This window comes from Sturnira hondurensis, unplaced genomic scaffold, assembly GCF_014824575.4.
Source record: "Sturnira hondurensis isolate 20B ecotype Veracruz unplaced genomic scaffold, ASM1482457v3 Scaffold0006213, whole genome shotgun sequence".
NCBI classification, from domain to species: Eukaryota; Metazoa; Chordata; class Mammalia; order Chiroptera; family Phyllostomidae; genus Sturnira; species Sturnira hondurensis.
The window spans coordinates 2,228,815-2,251,050 of NW_028078844.1; the positions used below are offsets into that span (position 1 = coordinate 2,228,815).

The 22,236-nt window shown below is 41.4% G+C and overlaps 1 protein-coding gene across 3 annotated transcripts in view; it reads left to right on the forward strand.

The window, feature by feature from the left end:
• The first annotated feature begins 14,103 nt into the window (after positions 1-14,103).
• The window catches only part of EXPH5 (exophilin 5), a 79,232-nt gene continuing 71,099 nt past the window's right edge, over positions 14,104-22,236 (forward strand). For all 3 annotated transcript variants that reach the window (XM_037047697.1, XM_037047695.1, XM_037047698.1), the window contains exon 1: positions 14,104-14,410. In XM_037047697.1, coding sequence (XP_036903592.1) covers positions 14,292-14,410 — 119 coding nt within the window. In that variant the 5' untranslated portion in view covers positions 14,104-14,291. The remainder of the gene's footprint in view (positions 14,411-22,236) is intronic.

A 22,236-nucleotide genomic window follows, 5' to 3' on the forward strand; every position in this document is an offset into this window, starting at 1 on the left:
TTTGCATTTCTATTCATTCTTTTCAGAATGATTCATTATCACATATGTCTGCCAGAAGATGGTCATGGCAAACAACTTGGTCTATATTCATCTGCTACAGAAATTGAGTAGCTTCTCAAAGGACAGAGTTAGCAATGTCTGGAGCATGTAAGAAGCTGGCCTGTGCATTGTAGGATTTCAGCAGCACCTCTGGCCTCTACATTGGATGCCAGGAGCACCCCCTCATGAAGTATGAGTACCTTTGCTGAGTTCAAAAGGGAGGAGTCCTTTATGATTTTCCACAGCTCCCTCCCCGCGTTGAGGAGAATTGAGCTGCTACTTATCTTTGACAGTAGAAGAAAGTCCTTGAGCAAAGATTTCAGACTTCTGTCTTAGAAGGCTACTCACTTTGCCAAATGTTCTCCAGAGGTAACAAAATCACCCTCAGTTGAGAACCACTGCTGGAATATATCATGCAGTTTAATTTTTATAAAAATAACATCTCCTCCTATGCTTTACCAAAACAGGTATCATCCAGTATTTTCACTGTAAACCTCAGGCTAGTGCAGCTCAGACACTGAGTCTTTGCAGAATGAGAAAAATCCGAGTACCAGGGCCACTACTTTTGTGATCAATTCATTTTGGAAATAACAGCTACAATTCATTAGCAGTGGAAGTTTCGCTACCTTGAGGCACCCTTTCAAGGCCTGCCATCACACCCCTGCCCCATCGGGAACTTTGCGGGTAATCAGTTTGATGTTCCTCTCCCAGAATTTTTCTACTTCCTGAATCATCACATCAATCTCTGTCATCTGGCTCTTGGATAATGTCCTTCTTGTCCACTGACCACTTCTTTACTCCCATTCCCTTCCAAGCTAGTCCAGTCCAACTCAGCTTTATCTCTCTAACTTGTTTACTATATGATCTCTGAAACCTTTATTTCCTTTACCAAAGTTTTCTATACATTTTACAGACTTTCTTTAAGTGTTCCTTTCCCCTTTGCCCAAAAAACTATTTTCATTCTCATGATCCAAATTTTCTCCTCAAACAGAGGTGGTGGCCACTTCTTATGTTGCCTTCTTCCCTTTGACCCTTGGGGCTCAGGGCCCTCAGTCACTGGCACTCTCGTTGGCCTACACATCCACTTCCAGACCAGTTTTCTGGGCACCATGCTCCAGTGTCCTCTTCTTTACAAGTCATCTCCTCCACATTCCTGTTGCTGGCTCATCTCATCATCTATAAACTAGGATAGTTGCTCATAGAAAAGGGATTGGGGTCCAGTCTTCCTCAGTAGAAAAATTTTTGAGTCTTAATTTTCAATAATAATATTCATAAAATAAATACAGAAAATCACAAAGGATGGGAGAATAATGATGGAAAGATGAATTGAAAGGAAAATAGATTCTCTTTAACCAGCAAAGACATTCAGCCCTTTCCTTGATTAAATACAGCAAAAGTAACTGCCTACCTCCAAAAATTAGCCTAAAATAGATCAAGTACCATTAGAACCTCTTCTCTGCCCTGAGGCACTGTATACACCTCAAATGTGTTTTCACTTACAAATGACGGCCTTGTTCTGCTTCCCCAACATCATTCGAGAATCCCAGACATCTTTTTCCTTAAATTTCTGAAATCTGAACCTGCTTCTTCTAGAAACACCCTTTCTTTCCTCCAAGGCAATCCTTAAGAAATCCTTCAGGCTCCTAATTAGATGTTACTGGGTACAGCTCTCTCCACCCACAGGTGGCGGTCATATTTGTTCTAGGACTCAGAGTCATGTGGCACAAACAGGCTATAAATCAGGACAGAGTGGCTGTGCCCTGAATGTGTTTACAACTCCTTTAATAGTCCGGCTGGACTAAACTTAAGCTTTACATTTTAAGAAGATTAAGTTAATAATGACATTATGTTTGATATACTGAGTTTATATTTAGATTATTCCCTAAACTAATTTTTAGTTTGAGAACTAAACTAAGTTTTAGTGAAGATGGGGAGGTTTACAATTTTATTAAAATAAATAAAAACAGTGAAACATAAGTGTTAAACATTTTTTAAATATATATTTTATTGATTATGCTATTACAGTTGTCCTATTCCCCCCCTCTTCATTCCCCTCTACCCTGCATACCCCCTCCCATCCACATTCCTCTTCTTTAGTTCATGCCATGGGTCATACATATAAGTTCTTTGGCTTCTACATTTCCCATACTATTCTTACCCTCCCCCGGTCTATTTTCTATCTACATTTATGCTACTTATTCTCTGTACCTTTTCCCCGTCTCTCCTGCTCCCACTCTCCTGTTGATAAACCTCCATGTGATCTCCATTTCTGTGGTTCTGTTCCTGTTCTAGCTGTTTGCTTAGATTGCTTTTGTTTTTGTTGTAGGTGTGGTTGTTAATAACTGTGAGTTTGCTGTCCTTTCACTGTTCATATTTTTCATCTTCTTTTTCTTATATAAGACCTTTTAACATTTCATATAAGGGCTTGGTGATGATGAACTCCTTGAACTTGATCTTATCTCTGAGAAGCACTTTGTCTGTCCTTCCATTCTAAATGAAAGCTTTGCTGGATAAAGCAACCTTGGATGTAGGTCTTTGGATTTCATGACTTGGAATACTTCTTTCCAGCCCCTTCTTGCCTGTAAGGTCTCTTTTGAGAAATCAGCTGCCAGTCTGATGGGAACTCCTTTGTAGGTGACTGTCCCCTTATCTCTTGCTGCTTCTAGGATTCTCTCCTTCATTTTCATCTTGGCTAATGTAATTATGATGTGCCTTGGTGTGTTCCTTCTTGGGTCCAACTTCTTTGGGACTCTCTGAGCTTCTTGGATTTCCTAAAAGTCTATTTCCTTCACCAGATTGAGGAAGTTCTCCTTCATTATTTGTTCAAATAAGTTTTCAATTTCTTGCTCTTCCTCTTCTCCTTCTGGTACCCCTGTAATTTGGGTGTTGGAACATTTAAAGGTGCCCTGGAGGTTTCTAAGTCTCTCCTTGGGTTTTTTGAATTTTTGTTTCTTCATTCTTTTCTGGTTGGATGTTTCTTTCTTCCTTCTGGTCCATACCACTAATTTGAGTCCCAGTTTCCTTCCCATCACTATTGGTTCCCTGAGCATTTTCCTTCATTTCACTTAGCACAGCCTTCATTTTTTCATCTAATGTACAACCAAATTCAACCACTTCTGTGAGCATACTGATTACCAGTATTTTGAACTGTGCATCTGATAGGTTGGCTATCTCTTTCTTGCTTAGTTGTATTTTTTCTGGAGCTTTGATCTGTTTTTTCAATTGGGTCATTTTTTTTGTCTTTATGCACCTATTATGTAGTAAGGGGCGGAAGCTTAGGTATTCACCAGGGCAACCCACATTGCTGTGTTGTGACACTGTATGTGGGGAAGGGGTCCAAGAAGGAACAATGACACTTGCTCCACTCTCTGCTGGATTTCAGTCACTTCCCTCACTACCCGCTATTGTTTGTGGCCCTTCTGGTGCTGATTCTGGGTGAGTGGGCTTATGTATGTTCTAGGACTCTGTGGGTCTCTCCAACAAACTCTCCTGTGAGGCTGGGAGTTTCTCCTGCTGCCGCCTCACCCCCCACAGGTGTTTTCGGTCAGTGGTTTGGGGCTTTATGTCTCTGCACTGGATCCCTGGGCTGCCTGGTCTGTTTTGCTCCCCAGTTGTTTCTCACAGTGTACCTGCACGTGAATATGGGACCGCCTGCTCCACCAGCCTCTGCCTTGCTGGGTCCTCCAGCCACTGCCTTGCTGTGAGTCCTCTCCACCCAGCTGCCCATCTCTGCCCTTCCTGCTGGTCTGGATGGATGTTTCTTCTTTAACTCCTTGGTTGTTGGACTTCCATACAGTTCAACTTTCTGTCAGTTCTGGTTGTTTTGTTTTTAAATTGTTGTTGTCCTTCTTTTGGTCATGCGAGGAGGCACACTGTGTCTATGCCTGCATCTTGGCCAGAAGTCTGTTAAACATTTTTATTCAAACAAAATTCACATAAAATTAATCATTTTAAATAGAAACATTCAGCAGCACTTAGTACACCTACATTGTTGGACAATTCTGTCTAGTTTCAAAATACCTTAGCATACAAAGAGAAAAACCCTTCCCGTTGAAATCTAATTTTTAATCCTGCCTAGGAAATTATATAAAATTTGCACAATATTTGTAGTAGACATTGGGTTTGGTTTTGTTTTTTGTATCTCACTGATCCCTTATAACCCTCTTTGTGTTAAAGACAGTTTTCACGAAGCAGGAGTCCAAAGACCACAGTCAGGGAGCTACACAAAAGGAAACTCTTCTAGTGCACATAACCTGTCTTTCTGGAAAGTTGATGAGTAACATGGATCTATACAGAATACACCCTTCAAAAGAGAGGTGTAGCAGATGGGGGCAGATAACTGCTCAAAATGACCACTGTAGGAACTTGGAGGGTGCTAAACTAAAAATAAGAACTATAAATAGAGGGCTTGGCACATGGCAGGTGCTCCAAAAAATGTTTGTTGAGTGAGTGAATGCACAAAATACCCCTAAATAAATTAATGAAATAACCCAGAATGGGTGATTGGGTGGATGAATGGATGCATGCATGCATTGGAAATGAATCTAGTAGGCAAGTAGTGTTTCAATGGGCAAACTGATGGACCGTGAGAGGAAGCACAATTAATGTTTACTATATAATTGCAGTTAAACCAGCCTTAAAAACAAATAGAAAAGAGAGGCAAAAAGTCTATTCTTTTTATTCAAATATTCACACTTAAGACAAAAAAAAATCAAAGTCTCCATAGCTTTGCTATTTATCATAATGAAGATTTAAAATTATAAAACCATTTTATACCCAGAGAAAATAGCTTTGAGGAATACATGTTGATTGAATTTGAAGACTTGCGGTTTTATTTTTAAAGGAAGGCCTAGAGGAGAAGGGCATCTGTCATTATATAAATTGTTGTTTTTATGCTTGGATTGCTCCTCATGCAGTCATAAATTTATATGATCTTTCTTAGTCAGTGTTGGGGATACTGTTTCTGGTTTGCATTTCTTTATATGTTAAGTGCATTTTCTTCCACATGACTATTAGTTGAAGTATGCTGTTAATTTTTTAAAATTGTCCAGTAAACCCTTTGACTAGAAGAATATCTAATATGATACATACCATCATGTGATTACTGGCATTACAACAGAGTTAATTGAAGCACTGGCATATGTTTATCCACATGATAATTAGTTTAACAGGATTTAGCAAGACATAGAAGTTACTCTATTCCAAGCGAGTATTCATTTCTGCTCGATTACACTCAAATTACATTTTGTAACTCAGGCACAACAAGCATATATGGCATATTTTTGCCTCCAGCAGGGTTATTCTACTAATTGAAGGAAGCCCCTCTATTGCAGACAGTTCTTTCCCATCCACAGGTGTAACTAGAGGACTTAGCATGCTTCTCAATGCACAGCAACAACCTTCTGTGCTTTCATCTGCTTACATGTAGAAACTTATGTTCTTTCCAAGGTGTTTGTGTATTAAAACTTCTGTTTAAAAGTGTTTAATAATGTGAATTATGTTGCATGTTGAGATAAAAAGTTATGATGGGTTTTGTAACAACTTAATTTTATTTTTATATTTATTGATTTATATTAAATATAAATATGAACACATGGTAAACTTTCATCTGTATTAGCATTGAGATTACAAAATACATATAGTGTAAAAAAAGAAATTTATGTATCATTATTCTGTTTGAAGGCACTTGATAACATTGTACTAATCCCACTTGTCACTTGACAATGGTCTTAGCCCATTTGGGCTGCTATAGCAAAATATCACAGACCAGGCGGCTTATAAACAACAGAAATGGATTTCTCACAGTTTTGGATGCTCGGAAGTCCAAGATCAAGGGGACAGCAGATTCAGGGTCTAATGAGGACCACTTTCTGATTCATAGACTGCTCTCTGTCCTCCCAAGGAAAAGCACCTAGGATCTGCCTGGGTCTCTTCCAGAGCACGAATCCCACTCCTGAGAGCTCCATCCCCATGACGTAATCACCTCCCAAGGTCCCCACCTCCTAATACATCACCTTGGGGTTTAGGTTTCAAAACACAAATTTTTCAGGGCTGAGTGTAGGGCAGGAGGACACAAACATTCAGTCTGTAGCAACAATAAACCTCTAACCACGTGGAACAGCAAAAATGACCAGCCATCCTGGTCCTCCTGGGCCTGAAGGGCATGGCTGCAGGTCGGAGGCCCCGGAGGCTGGACTTCTCCCGCGGCGAGATGGAGCTGAGCCGCCTGGTCATGGATCAGGCAATGAGACAGCCTCTTCAGGGGCATCTGTGCTCTGCGCCTACCCCCACCCCGCCAATAAATCTTGCCATTATTGTTCAAAAAAAGGGGAAAAAAATATATATATATACACACATATGTAAAACAAGGGAAAAACAACTGGGTTTCACAATAAAGTTGATGGCTCAAACTGAAATTTGTCTGGTTTATGTACTGTGCGGAGCATGCTCCACATATCAGAACAAGTGACTAGTAAAGGCAACGAAGGTCCAAAAATTAGAATACATCCAAATTAACTTACGAAGGTTAAGTTATGGAGGCCGTAACTAGAATTTACTTAGATTGGCGTAAAGTCTTCCAACCAGCTGGTCCTGCTAATGAATTTAGAAAGAAGAAATTAAATTATCAAATTCTACTCAATGAAAATTTTCCTGCTTAAATCACAATACAAGTTTTGAAGAACTAGATAACCTTAATACTGTGCTAGTCACACAGAAGGAATAACAATTTTATCTAGCTTAAAATATGGGTTTTTTAATCAAAAAGAGAAAAAATCCCAATATGTTAATTAACTCTCTTTAAAATACACAGAGGAAGAAAAACTTCCAGTTTAGTTTGTGTGACCACTTGATTTTATGTGAATGGATTGTTAATTAACCATAATGATTTAGTTAATTAAAGGTCACAAAGAGGCTGTTGTGCACCAGTATATGGGGAAAGGAAAACGTAGCTTTCAATCTTTCACTTCATTCTGAGTGGACATTTCTTCAAAGCTAGGAAGAAGCTGAGATCAGTCTTCATGTTGGAATTTTCCCTGACCCTTTCTGCCCCCTCTCCTCTCCGGCCCATGCACTACAGTAGAGGGTGTGCAGGGGAGAGTCTCTTCTCCCTCCCACCTTCCAAGTTACCCAGTTAGCAATCTCCTCAAGACAAAGAGTAAAATCAAGTTCGTTGGATTCGTACTATGAAAGCAAACAAATATAAGCCTTTGATTTTGAAGAAGTGAATTACTGAGGATTTTTAAAATCTACTGAAAGTGGGGATTGCATTCAGTCTCCCTGGCTGGCAGTAGTTATCAGTCTCTATGCCAGTCATCAGTGTGGGTGCTGTCACTTACCTTGCTTTTTTTACTGATGAAAAAATTTCCCAATAACAAACAGAAAAAATTATTTTCGAGTTGTCCCTTGATGTGTTCACAAGATTGTTATTGAAAGGGCACTGTTTTCCAAAGGGAAAAGTAACCACCAAGGAAGTAGGCGGAATTGCTCTAAGAAAGAATTTCCAAAGACTGCCCACTGTAAAGTGGCACAACTGGTTACTGAAGTATTATAAGAAACAACAATAATCTTATTTCTGTAAAATACTTTAAAGGTCTCAAAGAACCTTCAAAATAATTTTTTGATACCATTAGATTGTAAAATCATCTTCTACAGCGGTCTTTCAGTAACTGTCGAGATCCTTTATCAAACTAGGCTCAGTGTGATAACAACCAAGTTACGAATATGTGGACATATATAGTTGTTTTTGTAACTATATCTATGTACACACATATGGGCAAGAGCTTTAGGGTGATATCCAAATACGGAAAAATAGGCTTTGAATTAGGATGATAAGATGATAAATATCCTTTTTTTTCTGTTACTGATTTGATGTCATCATGCTATATTTTTAATTTAAACCAATTTTAATCCTTATGTCACAAATGAATTGAAGCAAGTTCTACCCACAAGTAAGATTCCCTCCAGTTTGGAGTCAGGGAAAGAAGAGACAGCATCTAAAAATCCCTTCTCATCCCTGAAGCCAGTCTGGTGTGAAGAGGCCACAACTGTATGCAGTGGGTACTGTTATTATTATTTCACAGGTGAGGAAGTGATGTAACCATCCAAGGACACACAGCTACTAAATTGTACAGGCAGGGCTTGAACCAAGGACTCCTGAGTCCCAGCCCACACTCTTAGAATGAGATCTAAACTCCCGTGTCTTGGCCTAACTGCCCCACACGGTCAGGCCCGTGCCTATCTCTCCAATCACCTTTTTTGTCCCTCCTCCCCCTAGCAGTGTCTCATATTTATCATGTGGGCCAGATATCGGCCAAGAGGGTGTCAATGTCTTCCCTGCCTCGGTATCTTTGTCCTTGCCTCTGCTTGGAAAGCCCTTCTCCTGGTTCTTAGCAAGGCCGCATCACCATGCATCAGCTCTCCACTCAGTGTCACCTTAGGGTGGTCCTCCTGGCCATCCCATGTAACATTGTCTCCTTTCCTCCAAGATCACTCCCTGTCACATCACCCTGTTAATTTTCTTCATGGCACCTGCTACGCTTAGTTAATCTTTTATTTATTTATGTATCTAGGTGTTGTCTGTTTCTTCCCTCAGGAATGCAAATTCCATGAGGACAGAGACCTTATTTGTCATTGTACTTCTGTGTTTCCAGCAGCTGGCACAGGGCCTGACATGTAACCGGTTGAACAAATAAGCCACAACCTGGGGCAGGGAACCCAATGGATTATAAGGGTGATTGATGAAAGTTCAAAAGATTTCATAAATGGCATATAAGTTTTTTATTCACATTTTATTATAATTTAAGCCACTTCGAGGGCATCTGTACATTTATTTTCCCTGTTCTTCACATCTGACTACTTAGCCGTCAGGTTTCAGCCCCGATGGCCCCTCGCCAGCGCCCCTGATCCTCTCACTGGAGCCATGCTCCCCTCACCCTCCCACCCACCACTCTGTCATCTGGTTCACTTATCACGCTCTACTTTTATGTTGATTTCTTTCTTATTTTTTCCCTTGGCCTAGTCTATGTGATGTTCTGGAGGGCAGGAACATCTTTATGGTAGCACTGTATATGTCTATTCCTACATTTTCCTACACATTCTAGACTTTCCATAGTTAATTGTTAAGTGAATCAGTACAGTGGTCACTTCTATGCATTGTCTTTTTTTTAAAATATATTTTATTGATTATACCATTACAGTTGTTCTATTCCCCCCCTTCATTCCCCTCCACCCCCACACTCCCTCCCCACCATTCTCCCTCCCTTAGTTTACAACCACGTGTCTCAAGTTCTTTAGACTCTATATTTCCCCCACTATTCTCGCCCTCCCCCCTATCTATTTTCTACCTACCATCTATGCTATTTTCTGTGCCTTCTCCCCCCTTCTCCCCCTCCCACCCCCCTGTTTCTAACCCTCCATGTGTTCTTCATTTCTATGGTTCCGCTCCTGATCTAGCTGTCCTCTTGGTTTGCTTTTGTTTTAGGTGTGGTTTTTAATAACTGTATGTTTGCTGTCCTTTCACTGTTCATATTTTTCATCTTCTTTTTCTTATATAAGTCCCTTTAGCATTTCATATAATAAAGGCTTGGTGATGATGAACTCCTTGAATTTGATCTTATCTCTGAGAAGCACTTTATCTGTCCTTCCATTCTAAATGAAAGTTTTGCTGGATAAAGCAATCTTGGCTGTAGGTCTTTGGATTTCATGACTTGGAATACTTCTCTCTAGCCCCTTCTTGCCTGTAAGGTCTCTTTTGAGAAATCCACTGACAGTCTGATGGGAACTCCTTTGTAGGTGATTGTCCCCTTATCTCTTGCTGCTTCTAGGATTCTCTCCTTCATTTTAGTCTTGGCTAATGTAATTATGATGTGCCTTGGTGTGTTCCTTCTTGGGTCCAACTTCTTTGGCACTCTCTGAGCTTCCTGGATTTCCTGGAAGTCTATTTCCTTTGCCAGACAGGGGAAGTTCTCCTTTATTATTTGTTCAAATACGTTTTCCACTCGTGGCTGTTTCTTTCCCCCTTCTGGTACCCCTATAATCCGGATGTTGGGACGTTTAAAGATGTCCTGTAGGTTCCTAAGCCTCTCCTCATTTTTTTGAATTCTCATTTCTTCATTCCTTTCTGGTGGGATGTTTGGTTCTTCCTTCTGGTCCATTCCATTGATTTGAGTCCCAGTTTCCTTTCCACCGCTATTGGTTTCCTGGACATCTCCCTTCATTTCAATTAGTTTAGCCTTCATATGTTCCTCTAATTTGTGACTATAATCAACCAGTTCTGTGAGCATCCTGATAAATAGTGTCTTGAATTGTGCTTCTGAGAGGCTGGCAATTTCTCGGTTGCTGAGAGTTATGGGCTCTGGGACTTTGAGTTCTTCTTGCACCATCTTTGGGCTGTTTGTGCCTGTTCTGTAGCAGGATCGGAGCCCTAAAGTGTTCACTAGAGCAGGGCAACTAAGTCACTGGTTGTGACGTTGTATGTGGGGGCGGGGTCAAAGAGGAACAATTGTGTCCCGTCTGCCGCCTCCTGCCGCGGCCCCCACCGGTGCCACAGCCCCCACCGTCACCAGGCCCACGGGTTTCGTTCCACTGCACACGAGTGTGCCACCGCCGTCAGCCCTCCACCACTGGGTTCACCCCCTGGGGCCTGCGTGGTCCGTCTCACTGTGCGCGAATGTGCGACCGGGGTCAGTCTGCCCCACACCCAGACTGGTTCTGGGCTGCCTGCTCGCCTAGGTCAGGGGATCTGTCCTGCCCGACCCTGCTCCACTGCTGGCTCCGCCTCTCTTACCATCCCGTTGAACGGTTCGTAGTTGTCAGACTTCCATATAATTCCATTTTCTGGTCTTTGGGTGTGTCCTAGTTCTCCAAACCTTTGTTGTGTTCAAACTTGGTTGTGGGAGAAGGCACAGTGTTTCCACCTATGCCTCCATCTTGGCGGAAGTCCCTCTGTCTTTTTAATTCTGCTACTTTTTAAATGGATTTCCTTGAGATTTTTTCTAAGTAGGCAATCATCATCTCTAGTCAATTCTTTCTTCTCTGAGAGTTACACTCATTACTTTTCTCTCTTTGTTATATCAACTAGAACTAACAACAATGTTAGGTAATATAGGTAATATCAGGTATCTTTGATTTGTTTTTATTTAATTAATTCACCATTAATTATGGCACTGGTATTGTCTGCGACAGATATTACAACACCAAGGAAGTAGCAACCTTTTATCCTAAGAATTGGGGTTTTAAATTTAGTTTAACTTAGTATAGCTGAATTCAAACAAAAAAGCAATCTTGAATTTTATATTAAAGAACATTTGACCATACAGTATTCTTTCTTTGAAATACTAATTTAAAAAAAAGAAATACTAATTTAAACTACATTAATGTTATAATATTCTTGCATTTCCAGAATAAAATCCAGTTAGTCACTTAATATATTTCTATCTTTGAATTTACTAGCCATTTTCTTAGGAATCTTTCCTATATCTATAGTCTCAGGAGAACTACACTGTGTTTTGCAGTTTGTGTGTTTGTTTATTGACTTAGCTTTTCCAGGTGTTGCCATCAGGATAACAACAGATTCATATACTGTCCTGGAACACATTGTACTTCTTTTGAGTTTTGAAGCAGAGTCTTGGATGTTGGTGCAAGTGTCAGAGTCCACTGCCTTCCTCCTTCATCTTTCAGGTGTAGTGGGACACTGAGAACCCCTTACAGTGCAGATGTGAGGTGGGGCAGAACCGCGTATTTGGGACTGGGATGGATAATAAGTAAGTGTGTGTTGCTCAGTTCCTTGACTTAGTAAGGATTGTTGGGTTTTGTCAGGTAGATTTTGGTATCCAGCCCTCACCTGTATTGACTTCTAACATGAAAAGACAAAAGGCTCTGGCCCCCTTGCTTCATATTATACTTGGGGTTTCACATGGGCCCAGTGACCTGTCGAAATGCTCCAGGAGTCTTCATGAACCTTCCATAGTGTTTCTACTAATCAAAGGGCCTTTATCCTAGAGAGTTCTATGCAGCCATATGAAGGAACCTTATAGAAAACTGTTTAATAATATATTAGATATATAGGAAAAGGGGGAATATACAACAATATCAATGAAAACATTTTTAAATAGTAGTTGGATTATAGATAACTGGTCCTTTTTTCTCCTCTTTTCCATAACCTTACATTTTTCTATAATGCCCATTATTTGAGGGAACAACCAGTCCCTCATTTCTCTAGGAGGAGGCTTCCATGACTAGAGTAACTTCCCAGCCTTTCTCTCTGATCCCTACTCGCTCCTCCTCGGGGTAAACAGAGGAGAAAATCGTGTGATTGGGGAATGGCAATGGTATGAAATTCCATGATTTATGCTTTCTGACTGACTAGAACTAACTATTAGAAAGCTAGAAGCACTCGGTGGGCATTCTCTCGACCACCCTCCTATCACCAATAATACCTGCTCCCAGATTCAGATCTCCCTCTGGTGGTCACAGACCAGATCTCCCTCTGCTGCCCAGGTTAGACTTGCTAGGGAGGGTAATAGCAAGCCCATTTGACTGTAGAACTAAGCTACATTCTTCCATCGACTTACCATTAATAAAGCTGAGATTTTTTTATCTCCATCTGTTTGACTCCTATGTTTTATTTTTCAGTTTTCCCCCAACCCCAAGAAATACACGGTACTTTTGTAGTAAAAAAAAACAAGTTGCTTTTAAAATTGTAGACTGCTTTGTGTGCAAATAATATTAGTAGGTACCATTTATTAAGTGCCAACCTTATTAATTGCTTTACTGCGTCCTCTTAGTGAATTTTTACAATAATCTTATAAGGTTGGTTCTATTATTATCCTTGTTTTTGTGAAAAAACAAAAACTGACATTCATAGAGTTTAAGATTCTGTTCTTCGTGGAACATTTATTCCATAATTATAGATTCAGACCTGATGCCTTAGGAAAACCCAAAAGGGAGTTTTCTGTCTAGATTTGTAAGCCTATTCAATGAACTATTAGAATAGTGATAACTGAAACAAACTACTGTGCAAACTCTTTGTGCAAACTCCCTTCTCAGGGTTTTACATCTCTTATTTACTAATAAAGGCCTGTTGCCAACAGCTCACATTTGAACCAACTTGTATTTGCTTGTTTAACTGAAAGCTACCACCCAAAGTCTCCTCAGAGCCTGTTGCAGTAAGCAAAGATAGCCTCTGTGGAAAAAAAAAATGATCCCCAACCTACAGAGATGATTTTTAATGGCCTACTGGGGGGTGTAAGTGATTTAGGTGACAAAAATTCAGACATTCAAGCAAGTATGGGATCAGCATTTCTCTTGTCAGGGAAGGGAAAAAAACTTAGACCTATGTTAAAGATTTAGCCAATAGACTGGAGAAAACAAGGAACTATGGGAGATTTGTAAAGATTATTATGTAGCTCATATTATTATGAGCTACACCAGCCAGGGCTAGTCAGAGGATTTAAGCATTTGAAAGTGTCACTTGTATCACTTCTCAGAAACAACTTATTAAGATGATCAAATCTTATAGAAAACTACAAACAGGTGCTTTCTATTATTCTTTGCTCCGGGGATTTCTCCTTGTTTCTTTTCGAAAGTCTTAGAATGACTTTTGTGGGGTAATCGGATTGGAGGGTGTCTGGAGGATGGAGGTGTTCCAAGGCTGCGCTAAAATTCAGCTCTCCAGCCTGGTCTTCTCACAGAGGCTGCATGACGAGATCAGCCCTTTCAGGTCTTTCAAATAGGGTAACTTTTTTCATTCATCCAGTTTAAAGCTCTCATAAGCAATTTAACTTCCTACGGGCCCTTCATTGAAAAGTATTAGTCATGAATCTCTTTTCCTTTGCACTCCTACTAGTCAAGCTGAAGTTCTGAGAGCAAACAGCTAAAACAAATACTTGAGCCAACTCTCAAGTCTCAACCTCAATTAACAGCAGCATTCAGTAGGAATGTTGGTTTAACAAACACCAAAGTGGGTGGGAGAGGAAAGGGGGAAGGGACGAGGTAGGGCCCGCCCCTTTGGAATAGGATTGGTTCCCTCTCTCCCTTTAGTCTCGCATCTCAGTTGGATAGGTTGAGGCAAACTTGTTATTAAGGTGGTGTCAAAATGAGCCCCGTAGCTGTGGGCTGTTCGTTAAGTTTGAGGGTTTAGATTTTCAAAGGGGCGGACTTATTAGTTATGGGATCACGTTTTCTCTATCTCAAAAAATGTCAACGTAACAGGAGGCACCAAGAAGCTTAAGTGTAGCTAACAACACAGAAAAATGACGAAAGTTCCTCAGGGGTTTGATTTCAGTTTCCTAAACGACGAAGAAGCCAGGAAGATCCTTCAGGTGCTGGAAAGAAATGAAGAGCTACAGAGAGCAGAGAAGGACAGGATCAGGTACAAAACAAATTTTTTCTCTCTTCCCTGGGCCTGCGCCCAGCAGTAGCTCGGGGTGCGGGGAGGAGGGTGCGGAGCTTTCTCGGGACACCTGTCCGGGCTCTCCCAAGGAGCAGCATCCGTCCGGAGTGCACCTGGCCGAGTGAAATCTGCAATGAGTTTTTTCCTTAAGGACTCTGGGGCGCCTAGTTGGTGTTTTTTTCCACGTACAGCATCTCAGAAGGGCTCGGGAGCGAGTCTCAGGTCCCGCAGGGTCGGGCACGCCCCACCTTCGCCCTCCTGGCTCGTTCTTTAGTGCGTTTCCCTAGGAGTGGCTATCCGCCCCCGCTAGGATACGTGGGTGGGAACCCTGAGGGGGTGGGTGTCCCAGCTGGGTGCCGACAGGCAGCTCTGCCTCTCCGTGCTCGGCTGCCTACTGGTCCATCGCCGGCGTGTGCCAGACAGACAGGTAAAATGGGACGGGGGGGCGCTGCGTGGAGTGGAGTCGTGGCCCACGCGCACCCACGTGCTTACACAGCTCCTCCAGATTGCACATCCTCACCCAACATACTCGCCGTCCCAGAGACTTTCTCCACCCAACGCTGACAGTCAGAGAGGCCCCGGGGAGCTGGCCTCTCGTTGGCGGCAAAATGGACCCCGTCCCAAGGGCTGGAGCTCCAGAGATTTGCCAAACTGTGTGGAGTAAACCAGACTGTGGGACTGGGATTCTGGGGTTGCTGGTGATTCTGTGGGGAAGTTGCTTGGTAATTTCACCCTTGACCTTACTATGCAGTGTTGTAGTTACCAGGGGATGGAATCAAGAGCTTACTACTTGGGATGTAAATAGCCAGTTTTTGTTTTGTTTTGTTTTGTTTTTCTGCTGGGGAAGTGTGGTTAAATCATGGAATGAATTCAAGGAACTTTCTCACCAATTCTGGAGTAGACCATGCAAAGCCTTCTCCAGTTGACTGTGGAAGAGAATTCAGGGCATCACTCTCAGACCAAATGTGGCATCAACTGGGATTTAGAAAACTATTGTATCTGTGAGTGATGTTATTGTTGTTGGTCATGGTGGCGGTGGTGATGTGGGTTCTAGGTTTCCTCCTCTTTCCGATGCTCTAACTGCCCTCCCAGAGATACTCCAGGTAGGGAAACCCTGGCTGGTCTTTGTAAAAGCGATTGGAATATATCAGACCTTAAGCCCTGTCTTCTCCACCAGATCTGGCTCTTGTGAGAGAAGTGAATATTTGAAGTTTGAGGATGTATATTTCACACCATTATATTCTGCCCTTAGAAAAATGTACCGCATCATCTCCTCAAACAGTGTAAAAGTGTGCCTCATGAACACAGTTTGTCCACACCCACATGCATGTACCCACAGATATGTACATGCGCTCTATATACACAGGCACACCCAACCTGAAAAGAACTTTCGAACTGCATGCAGTTTGTCTTCAACACATTCCAAAAGAATAGGAAGCTGTGGTGGCTCTCAGAGTGTGTTCTCGGAAGCATTTCTTATCTCTGCAGAGGATGGGGCTTCTTAAGTGATCAGGTATATGTTTGGGGAAATTGAGGGGAGAATTAGGAACAGTCAGAAGGGAGGGAAGCTTGCGTTTTGAATGTTATCAATGTGACTTCTCATGAACTATATAGTCTTAGAAGCAGTGTTTTTCATTTTAATTTTCATTTGAGGGAATTTTGACTTTTTACAGTTGACCTGATGCTTGCCTTGTGCTTCCTCCGTGGCAGGGTTTGGTGTGCACATCAGCTGACTTTACTGGGAAGAGGAACTACACGTAGGTGGCAAGGCCATGGGCTGGCCCGTAGCAGAAGGCTGACTTCTGCTAAGACACATTTTCTGACTTCAGGGTGCTCATATCCTAATGGGAACACCAATAGAAAAAGGCACAATGCCCAGACAAAATCTGTACTCTTAACAATCAAACTATTAAAAATAATTACCCCCCCCAAATTTTAAAAATGTCACCATTTAAATATAAAAATAATTTAAGGAAAGTACACACTTGGTCCAAATGTTCAAGGCAATTATTTCTTGTCTAACACATTCTTTTCCCTGGTTGATTCCTGGGTCCCTCTATCAAAGACCCGTCACTAGATAGCAGTCTGCACAGGACTGTTCTGCTTGCTGACTCCTGTGCATCAGTTTTAACAGCAGGTAATGGCATGCAGAAAACACCTGAGATAACATGTCAACTTGGCTGCCTCTTTTGCTTATGTTCTTGATATGTATGATCATCATATTTTCCAAATCAAAAGTCAGAACACATGACTTATAATTCAAGAGTGTTATTTGAGACTCTGAGAGGCCTTTTTACTACATCAAGAAAGAGCCTCAAGGTCTCTTGGTTAGGACAATAAGGGACCAAATGGGGAAGTTTGGAAAGTTTGCTGGATGAGGGACAACTATGAGTTCAGTTATATCTGTGCTATGCTTGAAAAATCTATAAGACAACCAAGAAGAAATATTTTAGAGTTAGAAAAATAGAGCTGTAGTGTCATGTGGGGCCATATATGTCCAGAGATGGATGTTTAAATGTGTGAGAATAATTGAGTTCACCATGCAGGAGACTACAAGCCCATTCATAACAGTGTTCCTGAACACACAGAGCTTTCCCCTGGTCTTCCCTCATGGGCACCAGACCTCATCTGGCTCCAGCTTACTAACAGAGTATTTGCATTAAATATTGTAGTGTTTCTAATATATAAAGTTTATTCAAATTTTTAAGAAAAATGCCAAGATTCAAACTGATAGGCAAAAGATAGAAACAAATCACTCATGCTAGAAGATATGCAAATAGTAAACAAAACATAAAGGAAAATATTCACCCTCACAGTAATGAAGAAATAGAAATTGAAGTAACCTCAAGATACCATGTTTTAAAAAATAACATGAGAAAAACTATTATGGAGTTGGAGTGAAATGGATAGATTCAGCATATTGTTAGTGATATTATAAACTAATACAGTCCTTTTGGTGAACTATACAGCAGTACCTGTAAAGATATGCCTTCCCCTTGACCCATTCACCCAACTCCTGGATAGTTTTCATTAGTAGTAGATTGAGGTAGGAAGGATGGCCACACCAACACTCATTAAGTCCTGCCTTCTTATATAATAATAGGAATTGCTAAGATAATAACAGTATTTATTGGTCCCTTACTGTACTAGGGACTGCACTAAACACGTTATATGTATACAGTTAATTAATCTTCCCAGTAACCTCATTAGGTACACACTTTAATTTGCATTTCACAGAGAAGGAAACAACTTACACATATTGAATATCTTGTCCAAGTTAAGCAGCAGAGCCAGAATTTAAACCCATTCTATCTCAGAACTATTTCACCGGTCAGCATTGAATAATCCTCACAACCACTGCTTGGGATGAGTGCCATTATTGACTTTGTGTAGAAGAGAAACCGAAATGAAGCAAGGCTAAGAGACTGTACCAAGGTCACACAGTTCATAAGTGGCAGCGTTAGAATTTGAATCTAAATCCATCTGTCTCCAAAGCCTGTGTTTTCCCACTATACTGTATTTCCTCCTGAGGAAATAATTTAGTAGAGGAAAAACAAGACATAGAGTCTCAGATATTTATTGCAGTATTACCTGTAATAACTGAATACGGAAATTTCCAATCTACGTCTCCAATAGAGCACGGCCATTACAAAGGGCAACTATGAAGAGATCATTTTATCTCACCCAGTGTGATGTTTTAGTTCTATATTGCCGACTACCTTGTTGTTATGTAGACACCTCAAGCATTTCATGGATGCAACTGTGGGGAATGCAAGTATGACATTGTTCTGTGAAACAGCCAAACACAAAATAGTGTCTGTGTTATAAATGCACTTTCTTCAGGACATTCGTGATGTGCACCGCAACTGGAAGAAAAATGGGCAAAAATCTGTGCTTCTCCTTTAGATTAATCTCTAAGGCTTGATACAGCTTCTGGCACATGGCAGATGTTCAATGCATGTTTACGCAGGTGACATCCTGCCCTGACAGCTGTGAGAGGCAGTTTCCGGAACACTGCCAAGGTGGAAAGTCAGACCTGGGGGAGAGGACGTATGGCAGGCCAGGCAGGAATTAATCCTGGGCACATGCCACCTGAGGAGCCTCTGGGAAGGCAGATGAGGAGAAGGGTAAAGGGTTTCATGTCTCAGAGGCAGGGACAGGCAAGGAGCTTGCATGTAATTGGCCTCCAATAAATACTTGAGGGAATTAATAACCTGTGCTGGTTGAAGTGAGGGACTTCTGCAGTCCCCGTCTCTAATATTTCCTGGAAATATTCACTGGAAAAATCCTTTCCACAATCAAGCAAGAAGCAGAACTGTCAGAACTTACCTCTTTAACTTACTCTGAGAATTGGGCGTGAATTTCCAGGCCTTGCACAGTCTGTCATTCTAGCCACAGAGAGGAAAGTTAGCTGAGGATCTGAATCACAATTTATTGATTTTGAAAACTGTTTTGGGAAAATACTACTACCTACCCATCACCCCTACTTCCACCCCCCCCCCACGCTACCCACCTCCATCTCATAAATGTAACTGAAATGGAAAGTACTAAGAGATTATAGCCACTAGTCAGCTCACCAAAGAGATGTCAGTAAATCAAAAATGTTTACATACAAGATGTTACAGAGCCTAGGGTAATCAAATTGAAAAATGGCAGATCTAGATTTGTACTATCTTTGCTCGATGGTAAGTCTGCAGTTCAGCAGGGTTTTTCCAGAATTTAGTTGTTTGTGAATGATTTATGCTGGTGTCCTTGAGTTATAACTCAGTCCTCAGATGGACTGTATAAATCAAGGCGGTGAAGTAGTTGGTAGCTAGTGGAAGCTACAGCATCCTGCAGAGATTAAAAGACAGATACACAAGTTTCTTGTCTCTCAAGCTTTCTGCCTGCTCCCTCCTCTTCCAGCCTGTGAAGTCTGCCTCTGGCTAAGAGATAGACTTTCAAGAAACGTCAGAAGCCTGACACTCTGTTGGCCCTGAGGACATAGCAGAAAATAAAAAATGGATTCTGCCCCAGATGGCTTCAGTCTATGAAATTTTTTGGTTGGTGGTAAATCCTGCAAGATGAAAGTGTTCATATACAGAGCCCTGTGTGACCTAGAGAAGGGATGATGAGAACCACCTGGTCATCACAGGCGTATCCTAGAGGCTTGAGTGTTCTATAATGATTAGCGTCATGGATCTCTGAGGTGTCTGCACTTCCTAATGATTACCCAGTTTAGTCAATTACTTTAAACCACGGGGAGATCTTTCTCTCAGACACATCCTCCTGTCTCTTTATTCCTGTGGGATGGTCTCCACAGGCAACACAGGTGGAACTACTACAATATCTTAAGGTTGGGCAAAGTGTTCTTTTTAGGGTTTGTGACATTATAACTCTTTAAAATATTTTGTTTGTTTTTATCCTCATCCTAATCAGATAAAGCAAGTATTTTTTATCTTGTACAAAAGCTAATAATGACAGTAATAATAGATAATACTTGTTGAGCACTTGCCTCCAACTGGGAATCAAACCTGCAACCTAGGTATGTACCCTAACGGTGGGAGGAACCCACAAACTTTTGGTGCATAGGACAACACTCAAACCAGCTGAGTCACCTGGCCAGCGCATCTGTGATAAACTCTTTATTTGCATTATTTCATTTGATTCACAACAACCTAATGAGTTAAGGGATTTTTAAAAATCTCCATTCTGCAGAGGAAGCTTAGAGAGGATAAGTAACTTGATTGAGATAATGCTTCTAGGAAGTATTGGATTTGTGGGCTCCATTGACACTTAATCTCTGTACCTCCCACAATGAAGTACAAAGAGTCAAAGGGATTATTCTCACTTTGCCCCTCTAGCTTGCAACTGAACCAACACCGACCTCATTTCACTTTAAAACTCTTGCTATTTCCACTGACCATGAAATAAGTAAAAATATGATGACCATTTCTTTTGATAATAAAGAAATGCAAAAGTGTTTTTCTTTTTTACCTCTATAAATAAGACTTTTAAAATAATTTGTTCTAAAAAATACCTAAATGTTTGTCTGCCCTTTTCTTTATAATGTTTTATACATTAGCAGTATTAATGTATTTGTGACACAGTTGGTTTCTATGTATCAATCCTGAGTTCAAGGATAGTCAAGGATTGTCTAAGGGATGGAGAGAGGGCCTCACATACCTAGTAAATACTCAAGTCCTGATTAAATGAACCTAGCTTACTTCTGTGAAGAAATACAAAGTGAGGAAAAGAAAGATCTAGAGAAACCACATGAAGGACAAAGAAGTTCAGGTTAAGGTTACTCAGAAAATACTTCTCTTCCTGTTACTATACTTCATCTCAAAACCAAGAACCAGCTTGCTAAGAGCCTAACTGTGGCAATTTGAGTCTGTTTTTCTGAAGTTATTTGCACAGGCTGTGATATTTCAGAAGCACAGGCTCACCTTCATCTACTTCTCAGGAGTGTTTCCTTATTGGCATTGCCAATGGCCTATTTAAAGGTTGTCCTTAAAATATCACCTTAGCTTATTACAGGCACCAGCTTCCTCATTCCACTGTGTGTTAGACTTTCTAATAATGAAAGAGGAAAATGGGGGCTACAGTGACCAAACTCCTCACTCCCCAAAGAACTTGTGTTTTATATTTATACCAAATTTGCCTTGGTTTCAGCTTTAAAACAACGCATTTGACAGCAGTTGAGGGAGGAAGAGGGCTGCAGGGAGGTTGGGGGTGGATACCGGCCTGGCAAGCACTGCTCTGCTCTCCAGATCAGCTCTCCAGGTGTCAGCAGGGGACCCTGCTCCCTCTGAAGACACCTGGGAAGAATCTGCCTGGGCGTCTCTCCTAGCTTTTAGCAGTTCCTTGGCTGTGGCAATGTACCTCCAGTCTTCACAGGGGGTATCTGTGTCCATATCCCCCCCCCCTTTTTTTTATCAGGACACCAGTCCTGTTGGGTTAGAACCTATCTTGATGACCTCATTTTAAGTTGATTACTTCTGTAAAGACTGTGTCTCCAAATAAATTCATATTCAGAGGTACTGGGGGGTAGGATTCCAATATAGAAGTTAAATATTTGTCTGGAGGATACCATTTAACCCTTAGGAGTAAGGTTGATTCAATAGTTTAAAATAAATTACTGTAAACCATTGTATCAATAGTCTAAAGAAGAAAAATGTGGGGGCAACTTTGCCCGCAAAGTCCCCTGTCAACCACGGATGAAAGTGAAACTACCAATACATGATCTGCTTGGGGAGGAGAGGTGGCCAATCCCTCAAAGGGGAAGGGACAGGAGTCCCCTGCTCAAGGGGCTTTTATCGGGTTCGTTTGCACAAGAATACAGGTAAGGATCAAATAATAGACAGCATTCAAAGAACTATGAGGGCTTATTCTCAGTCAGGGTCAGATAGCTAACCGAGCCATAAAACTATGAGGAACAAACTTCTTGCTTGGACCCTTATCATTTAAATGAGAGCATTCTAAACAAAGCAGGTTTCACAGGACTTTTACATATTCTTTCTTATATCCCAGATACCCGCCCTTTCCAGCACGGGGTTGCACCCCCTTCCCCATCATAGGTTTTTAGGCTTAAGTGAATTAGGGCCAGGTAGCACTTCTCCCATATGGAAATGGGGACTCAGGCTATGTCAGAATAGCCGGGGGTGAGGGTCCATCACTCCCTCTTTGTTGCAGCCCCCTGAGTCCTTCCATGATAGCCTCCCAGGTGATTGTGTCTGGCTTAGGTTACCCTCCCTCTGAGGGGTCTTACCTGTCATAGACTAACCGACCAAGCATTGGGGGCAGGGGACAAGCTTTGTCTCCTT